This window comes from Oreochromis aureus, linkage group 3 (genome assembly GCF_013358895.1).
Source record: "Oreochromis aureus strain Israel breed Guangdong linkage group 3, ZZ_aureus, whole genome shotgun sequence".
NCBI classification, from domain to species: Eukaryota; Metazoa; Chordata; class Actinopteri; order Cichliformes; family Cichlidae; genus Oreochromis; species Oreochromis aureus.
In genome coordinates this window covers 86,170,964-86,180,279 of record NC_052944.1, presented here as the reverse complement: position 1 = coordinate 86,180,279, position 9,316 = coordinate 86,170,964, and the positions used below count along the sequence as shown (strand labels likewise).

The window sequence follows — 9,316 nt, the reverse complement described above, 5'->3', positions numbered from 1 at the left end:
TGTGTCATCAGGGTTAATCACACCTCGATGATGTCTTTTCTGGAATCCATGAATTAAAACTTGTTGGCCATCCTAACCATTTTACTAGAGCCATCTTTTTTTCGGCCCACCTTTTTCTAGCCAATATGCTTTCAATTTTAAATGTTTTGTTTTTATCAACAATCACCCGTTGTATTTCAGGCTCATAAATGTGCCTTTCAACACCTCTCCTGCTAGATCGGCTAGTCTGTACACTGGGGCTGTCTCCCTATACGTTCTTTGACTGTGAAAATCTCATCGGTGTAGGTTTGTTCGTATCCTTTTCGAAACACTCCTCTCAGTTTCGATATTCGTACTGTGTCGCCAACATTAAATTTAAAACACACTTTCCTCTGAGGCGTGGTTTTGTACAGAGTGTTAAAGACCAGCTTCTCATTATCCTTATTTACCTCTGCTGGAGCCATATGGATAGATCTGTGATAAGCATTGTTATATGCCTGTGTGAGCTCGGGGATGACGTGTACATATCTCCTTGAGTTGACGGATGTTAAGTACTTCCACATTCTACCCTTGAAGCTGCGGTTGAATCTTTCAACAATACTAGATTTAACCTCACTAGCTGTTGAGAAGTGTTTGATGTTATATCGCTTCATTAGCTGTTTAAAGGTTGTATTATAAAACTCTTTGCCTTCATCTGTTTGTAGTTTCATAGGGATCCTTCCCTCAGCAAGTATATCCTCGAAAGCGGCTGCTACGGCTGGGCCCGTCTTGGTTGTGAGACATCTAACCCATGCATATTTTGAGAATACATCTATACATGTTAGCAGGTATCTAACATTATCATTATCTGTCATGTATTCAGACATATCAACCAGATCGGCTTGAAACTGTTTGTCGATTCCATTAACCAATACTCTGTTTCTGGGAAAGTGGATCCTGGCTGGTTTATGGAGTGTGTAAGTGTCGTCTCGTTCTAAATAATGTTTAACCTGTGATAATGAGGGTTTTACACCTATTGCCTCAGCGGTAGCTATACGGAGCTTATTTAAACTGGCCAGGCCAGCCGGATGGGCCGGATCATGATAAATTTTATACATGGTGTTTTCCATGATGCATGCAAGACACAAATGATAAAGCTGTCGGTGTTAACACGTCTTTTTATTTCATTCACACAGACAATGAATACTGAACAGCATACATTAAACCAGGTGTCTCCCGGCCCAGTAGTTACCAATCATACGTAGCATGGCTGGTTTAGCACGTCGGGCATAACAACTTGCTTCTAGCAACTGCACAATGTTGTCGTTAATTGCGCATACTATATGTTGTGATGATCTCAGTTCGGTCATGGTGTGTTCTGCAATTCGGCTGAATTGTGTTCCAGTCCCATCGACTGTGTAGGAGCGCACAAACAGGCGTATGGCGGGGATGAAACGGTCTGTCTTGAGCCTTATCATCACATCGTCATAGTAGATGTCAAAGAAATACTCGGGCAATTCGAGCAAGCAGCTGTGTTGCACCTGACTGGGGTGAGATATTTGACATCCGTAGCATGTATACTGTAGAAACTCGTTTAGCGCCAACATCAGAAGATGGTGGGTTGCAAGCTTGATGTCGATAATGGTTTCCTCAAACAGCCCCGATCCTGTAGGATCCTGCAGCAGCAGCTGTGGAGAGGGGGGTGGAGATGGTGGGGTCTGGATTAACAGCGATGGGGGTGGTGAGTCTGTGAGGTCCCACGGCTGCGTGTCTCGCTCTGAAAATGGGAACAATAAAAATGTTATATTTTGTTGCTTAGATACACACACACACGCACACACACACACACACATATATTTAACCTACCATTTGGTTTATTTAGTTGTCGGACGGCCTTATGATTTTAGGTTTGCACAGGGTAGAAGGCAAGCCAGTCTTCGAGCAAGTCGCAAAATCATCAAAAACAAGTCGTTTTCTAATACCCTCGTACGCAGTGTTGAGTCTATCTCTCTTGATGGCGTCGTCAACCTTGCTAAACATATGCAGCATAGCTCTCCAGTCGCACCACTGTATAAAAAACATATCCTTAAACCATGTAGCGCGCTCTTCTATGCTCAGAGGGTAAGGATTTAACCTCCAGTTTTCAACCCCTCTGGCCGCTATAAAACTTTCCCTGTCATCACATACACTGAGAAAAATAAAGTCATCGGGGCTACGGTTGAAACGATCAGCCTCGACCCTGTAAAGCTCAGGGCCTGTTGGACTGTTCCACTGGGAAACATACAGCATCTCTGGGAAGCCCACATTGTCCAAGTCCGCACAAACAACAGTGCGAAAAGAGTTTCCAGTTTCTAGTAGACATGCGTTGTGACTCCCCAAAACACTCCTCGCCACAATCTACACGAAGTATAACTGCTCCGTTGGTATATTTAACGGTATACACATACCCGTTACTGCCTCGATATTCTAACTTAAATTCAGTCCCGTCTACGACGTTTTCACAGCGTTGCTTTTTGTGGTGAGGGCCCCGGCATACGCCTGTAGACGTACCTAGAGCTTCTGTTGCTTGGGCGATGTCCAGGCTACTCGTCATGGTTGATACAGATGTCATCCTGCACTCCTTAGTTAGTTAGTTAGAGGGTTCTTTAGGTTGCGCTGTTGATGTTCCGAATGGTGAAAGAGACCGTTTTTATATGTATTGGTGCAGTCCTCTAGGAGGTGTCGTTACCGCCCCTTGGGGTTGGGCTTGTTTCAGGTGCCCTCTGAGATGCAGAGATAAGGTGTAAACAAAAGATGATACCTGCTTGGAGGATGGTCAGTACAAAGTGTAATGGCGTGATAAAAGCTATAGTGGCTCCGATGGACCTAGCACAGCCGGCCCTCTGCCATAAGATAAAGGAGACTGTTTGTATTGAAAACTATGGCAGTACAATTGAGATGCTCTTGATAAGGATGTCCTCTTCTGCTGACTGTAGGGGCTAACTGTTGCAGAATCCTGTTTATTTCTAAAGGAATGCCTGCTGTTTGTGGTATTCTGTTTGAAACTATTAGCCTCTGTGTGTGAATATGTGTTTTAGAAGGTGGAAAAAACTTTCTGTTTAAAAACTATTAGCCTCTGTGTGTTTCAGAGCCCTAAAGAAAAAGAAAAATACCCCTAAAACTAGTTAAATTAAATGCTGTGTGTGAATATGTGTTTTAGAAGGTGGAAAAAAACTTTCTGTTTGAAACTATTACACCCCTGTGTGTGTTTCAGAGCCCTAAAGAAAAATACCCTAAACTAGTTAAATTAAATCATCTATGTCTAAATAACAGAACTCTGAGACCTATACAATCCTTTAAAAAGAGTTTAATTAAAACACATAATGGTTTCATTAAATAAAACGCTATTAAACACATGTAAACATATGATCTCTGAACTCGCAAGTCCGTTCACGCCGCAAAAGTCCGTTCACGCGCAAGGTCCGTTCGCATGCACATGGACGCGGGAGGGGATAGGGAGGGGTGTGGGGGTAGGGGTGGGGGGTGGGGGGTGTGGGGGTGTGGGGTGGGGGGGGTGGGGGCAAAAAAAAAGCTATAGGTATATTACTACTGATGATGAAGGACTTCTTTAGCTCTGTAAACAGCTACACTTGAGAGGACAGAGGTGATTTCATGGATCAATAACAATGTGTTTATCAGCTTTCATCATCGCAGTGCAGACATGACGTCAGATCTATCAAAGTGAAGGCCGTCTCTCTGATGACGTCACAGAGCAGAGTCGTTCTGTCCAATAAAGGATCTCAGATCAGCTGCTGCCATCTTGTGGCCACAGTTGGTTACTGTCTCTGAAAGTTGTCTCATGTTTCCTGTTGTCCTGTTAACAAAGGCTGGAGGTCATCATGCTGAGAGGGGAGCAGCATTTTTTGGCTCTTCACACATGTTCATTATATTCTGATGATCCTGGATGGAGACAAACTACAGATAAGTGTGTTCAGCCCAACTAGTTTATCTCATTACAGCAGTTTGATGTTTCCTTTGAATCCCCTGAAGATACTGACAGTGAAGCACGTACATAATACTGCAGCCTTTCAACTCTGAGCTTATTTAGTTCTATTAATACACTGAAATCTCATTTGTGTCATGAAGAAAGTCTTTAATCAAACAGAATTCAAAGATCAGAAACATTTCATATATGGAGTTAAACATGAATCATTGTTTCAACAACATATTTATTGTTGTCATAAACAGACAAGAAGACAACAACAAACTGCTCCTCCCATTCAACACATGTCAGTCCATATCCCAGCAAACTAAATCATCTCCATTTACACACATCAAATAGAAACATGAATCACTTGTAATGATTAGAAACTTGATAGAATTTCAAATCTAGTTTGGGGAGTCATTCAGTGAGAAACAGTGAAATGATTTTCCATGTGAAAAGGTGGACAGCAGAAACAGAAAGAAACAGTGAGAACTAAAAGAGAAACAAAGAGCTTTGGAACAACGAGGCAGCAGGAGGACAGCTGCAGTTTAACAGCTTCAATTCACTGACAGGAAACAACATTAGAAACATCATCATCCTCAACCAGGGCCGTGCAGAGACGTTTATAGGGGCAGGTGCTCAAAGTTAAAAGGGGGCACATTGAACCAGGCTGAATAACAACAACACACATTCATCAAGAATCTAATATGGGATCGCATCATACTATATCACTGTTGTGAGGCAAAGCAAACGTAGCCTATGTTTTACCTGATGGGTACAATGTTGCTGTTGAGGGGTTTCTGCTGCTCCTGCTGCTGATAGTGCTGGAGGGCAGGGCTGTGCTGATCTGAGACTGTAGACATTAAAAAGTCCATAGGAGAGATGGTAGCTGATTAAACAAGTATCATGAGATAATAATAAAATACAAAGATTGGTGACAGCGCTTGGAACCATAAGGCAACAAAAACTGTGAGAAATAAACGCGGCTCTGCCTGTGAATCACTCTTTGCTTCTCTTCCTCCTTCCATCCCCTCATTTCATCATTTCACTCTCCACTTGCTGTCCACTGAGAACAAGGCACAAACTGCTATTGCAATAAACTATTATCTAATTATCCAGACTTAACAACTCTTACACTTAATCTATAATAAAATGATGACAGAAAAATGTTATAGAAGCAAAACATTCCAGTTGTGCTTATTATTATTTTTATACTGGAATACCTCTCCAACAACTGGTACATGTGTTAATGTTACCTGTGCTCTTTGTAATCCAGCTGCTGAGGGATCCACTGCCTTTAGTATCCTCACACAGCTCCTACTGTTTCCTCCTCATGTCCTTACCAGCCATGTATGGACAATGTTATATAATGAATAATTTAAAAAATCTATATACATTAAACACACACATGCATGCACACACAGTGACATTTCAGACCTTCAGAATACTGTATATACTGTGGGCATCATGGTGCTAATTCAGAATTCTTCCCTTATTATTTATTACTAGAGCTACAATAATAAAGCAATGACAAAAAAAAGTAATAAATATGAAATAATGTATTTATGATGATTCCATTTGTTTCACTATCCAGTCTGTACAGGCAGAAAGTTTATTAAATGTTAAAACTGTAGAGATACAATAATTTTGCTGCTGTAAAATCAGCATTTTGTCATATTTAAAATATAATTCTAACATAATCTATTTCTTAATTTATGTTCATTAAAATAAAGTGTTTTTTAAATATCACAATTTTAATCATCCATAATTATGTGGACATGCATATTACATCGTTTTAGTGAAATATAATCCCCCCAGAAAGGCAGGAAAAGCCCTGTAACTTACTTTAAAACTAAATATGTGGACAGAGCTACAGACCCATGACAGCCTTACCCAGTCAGCCAGCAGCTATGACCAGCACTACTTGTGCAGTTAATAAAAGGACAGGTAATGTTTGTCGCGCTGTTACACACACAGCACGCTCATTTGTTTCAGTTCGTCAGTTGCCACAAGACAACTTACCAACGTGTACGTGATAAGCTAATACTCCTGTGTGCTGTAGACTACAGTGTGCGCTGTACAGCTACTTACTGGTTTTGTCGCATCACTCTGTGTGTCTGAGGTAATTTGTGTTTCTCCTACAGCTCCGGACCGCAAAAAATGCACGTGCTCTTTGTGAGCTCATTCCCGGCTCGTAACCAGCGTGTTCTGCCATCAAGGGCGATCATTGGTTAATGGTGATCATGTGACTGATGCAAGCCAGATCCTTTTATTTAGCAAAACTGTGATTAATAGTTAAATATTATTGTTGAGGGCCACAGACAGGACTCCACACGCACACACACATTTTTAAAAAAAAATAATTAAAAATTAAAAAAAAATTTGCCTCAGCAAAAGGGCACTTTGGGCACCCATCAGGAAAGGGGCGGGTGCTCAAGCCCCTTCCGCCCCCCCCTGCACGTGCCTGTTCTCAACTCATCTGCTCCACTGACACTGACACCTTCAACGGCAACACCTTCACTTTACCATCAGTGCAAATATATGGAAACATCCTGTGAGTGAAAGTGTGTGTGAAGGTGTGTATGTGTATGTTAGTATCAGGATCAGAGAACGTCAGCTTTCCTCTGTTCCAGTCCAGATTCACTCTGATCCTCTCGAGCTTGTTCTGTACTGAGAGAGCAGTGAGAGGAGTTGATGGTGAACATGCTGAGTATTTACTTCCATCAAACCATATAGTCCATAATCCAGACAGTATGATTCCCTTCCTCTGCACAGACTCTGCTAACACACCCAGGTCACACCATGTTCTGTCTCCAACTTCAACATCCCAGCTGTGAGTCCCTGAGTTAAAGCCCTCAGAGCCCAGAACAGAGCAGATTAATCCATCAAACCTCTCTGGATTATCAGGAAGCTGCTGTTCATCTCCTCCTCTCACACTGGTCAGATCTTCAGACAGGATGAGATCTGGACCAGCAGTGTTTGGGTCCAGAATGAGAGGAGTGTAGGAGACCATGTCCTTCATGTTGTTCCAGATGTTGAAGGTCAGGTTGCCCAGGTGTTTGGCCTGGTCTATCAGAGCTCCTGAGGGCAGCTGTGGATCATCCAGCAGGGGGTAGCGCTGGACTCTTTCCACTGCAGCCTTGTAGTTGTGCAGGAATGAGACGTCTTCAGCTCTCAGCTCCTCCTCTGTGGCTCTGACTGTGTCTGAAAGAGCTGCTATCTCTCTGCTCAGAGCCTCCATCTTCTCCTTCATCATCCCACTCTTCTGCTCCTCTTCCTCCCTCAGTGCAGCCAGCCTGGCCTCCTCTTCCTCTGCTAGAAACTGGTGAAGCTTCTTAAACTGCTCCTTAATCTGCCTCTCTGTGTGTCGGGCCTGGACCTTAATGTGTTCTGCTGTTTGATCAAACTTCACTTGAACTTCTTCACAAACCTTTAACTTCTTCTTTAAGGGCTCCAGTGTTTCCTGAAGTTCCTTCTTGTGTTGTTGTGCAGCTTCATCGATGGGTCTGAATCTGTGATTGGTGTGATTTTCTGAGTCTCTGCAGACGAGACAAACTGGCTGCTGATGGTCCAGACAGAAGAGTTTGAGTTTCTCAGAGTGCAGACTGCAGAGAGCCTCTGAAGCTCTCTGATCTCTCTCCTGTAAGAACGACTCACACAGGTTCTTTAAAGCCAGACTTAAAGGTAGTTCTTCCTTTGAAGATCTTCTTTTACAAACTGGACACTCGTGTGTTGGTCTCTCTCTCCACCATCTCTTCAGACAGTCTGTACAGAAGCTGTGGCTACATGACAGAAGAACAGGATCTCTGAAGACCTCCTGACAGACCGGACAGCAGAGATCCTTCTCTGATCTGGAAGCCATTGAGTCTGTGAGTGAAGCTGAAAACAGCAGACAGGCAGTACAGTCAGTCCTGGCTCCCCTCCCTCCTCTACTACCTTCACTGAAACTTGCTTTGAGTCGTGTTTTTGCCCAAACTCACATTCAGTGTGTGGAGCGTCAGCAGCTTGAAGCAGCAGTGTTGGAGTTTTCCACTTTTCTCTCCTGTAGCTGGACTCACTCAGAGGAAGCTGCTAGTTTGGTCTGAACTCAGTCTGATCGTCTGTGCGTCTCTCTTTACTGAGGAAGAAGAACTTCCTGTTTCCTGGTTTGTCACATTTGAGTGACGTGAGGGGAGGAGAAAAATGTTGCTGTTTGACTTTTAACTAAGGTGTGTTTCAATCCTGCCTGTAGCTCAAAAACTGTAAAACAGGTTTTGCGTCATTTCACGTCCACAGGTCACAACATGAAACCTGTTGTGAAGTTTATAAAATAAAGTGTCACTCGGTGGTGCAGCTGTTTGTCAGCTTCTATTTTAGACTTTGTTCTGGTTCTTGTTCAGGTTCCCAGCAGTGGGAGTGTAATGCAGTCACACACACACAGGTGGTGTTAAGGTGGATTCACTTTGTTACAGACAGTGGTGTTATTTCTTGTAACTAAGGGTGTGTTTCACTCCAAAGTTCAGACATTAACCTGCCAGAAGTTGTAAAAGTTACTAATAAAGAGCTTTTATCTCATTTCACATGCAGGTCAGAGCATGAAAGCTGTGATGCAGCAGTTTGAGAAAAATTGCTGCTGATATAAAATATTTTTTGTGGTTTTACAAAATATATAAAAGAGCAGAAAGAAAAGAAATAAGTGTAAAGAGTGCAGCAAAATGCATGTTTTAGTGTGAGTTGGTTCATCTGATCTGGTTTTGTAAAAGTCACTGCATGACACTGAGAGTTACTTTTGTGTTACTGACACTCATCTCTGACTCAGAGAAACGATTTCTCCCCTGTGATGTTCACACAGTGGTGAGTTACATGTGTGTGGAATTTTTACTCTTTTATAGAATTAAAGTTTTGCTTTTCTCTTACTTTCTTTTTCTGTTATTTACTAAAAAATCTTTCAAAGAAATAATGAATTCTCCACACGTGTTTGAAGGTTGCTCGCAAATATCATGTGATCTAAAAGTCAAATATCTGCTGATGGAGCAAAACAAGGCCAGATGTTCAGCAGCTGTATTGCTGCATGACATCAGCCCACAGCAGCAGAGACCGTGGAGCCAACATGTGAGAAACAAAGCAACACGCTGAACATCTGAACCACAGCAGGAAGTGCGACTCTTTGTAGACCTGTGGACAGGAAACACACAGCAGGTCCTGATCAGTAACAGGGTCCAAATACAAACATGTGTTTATCAGCATCTGTATATATGAGCACACAGAGAGCTCAGCTGGACACACACTTCAGTCCTCCATCAAACACAACACACCTACACACTGTTTCCACCAGCTGCAGCACAGTCCAGTCTTTACAGTCAGGGAGGGCTTTTAATTTGAAAGGCACCACGCAGGAAGTTTCAGAGGAACAGA

General features: G+C 42.6%; 2 protein-coding genes across 2 annotated transcripts; both read right to left on the bottom strand.

Annotated features, from left to right (window-relative positions):
* Positions 1-270: 270 nt before the first annotated feature.
* LOC120437759 lies at positions 271-2,788 on the bottom strand. Its single transcript, XM_039608306.1, has 2 exons — positions 2,509-2,788; positions 271-1,735 (listed from the first exon to the last, which is right to left on the bottom strand). Exons 1-2 carry the CDS (start codon positions 2,567-2,569, stop codon positions 1,179-1,181), a joined length of 618 nt encoding a protein of 205 aa, XP_039464240.1. The 5' UTR covers positions 2,570-2,788; the 3' UTR covers positions 271-1,178.
* Positions 2,789-6,250: 3,462 nt separating this feature from the next.
* On the bottom strand, positions 6,251-8,642 carry LOC120437758 (nuclear factor 7, ovary-like). The gene is made up of 2 exons (XM_039608305.1): positions 7,903-8,642; positions 6,251-7,801 (listed from the first exon to the last, which is right to left on the bottom strand). Exon 2 carries the CDS (start codon positions 7,782-7,784, stop codon positions 6,393-6,395), a length of 1,392 nt encoding a protein of 463 aa, XP_039464239.1. The 5' UTR covers positions 7,785-7,801; positions 7,903-8,642; the 3' UTR covers positions 6,251-6,392.
* Between the last annotated feature and the right edge of the window lie 674 nt (positions 8,643-9,316).

Excerpts from the sequence above, each read along its gene's own strand:
- LOC120437759 (XM_039608306.1), bottom strand. The coding sequence starts at position 2,569 with ATGACATCTGTATCAACCATGACGAGTAGCCTGGACATCGCCCAAGCA. Across the intron at positions 1,736-2,508 it reads CCAAGCAACAGAAGCTCTAG|AGCGAGACACGCAGCCGTGG; the intron begins GTACGTCTACAG and ends TCCCATTTTCAG.
- LOC120437758 (XM_039608305.1), bottom strand. The coding sequence starts at position 7,784 with ATGGCTTCCAGATCAGAGAAGGATCTCTGCTGTCCGGTCTGTCAGGAG.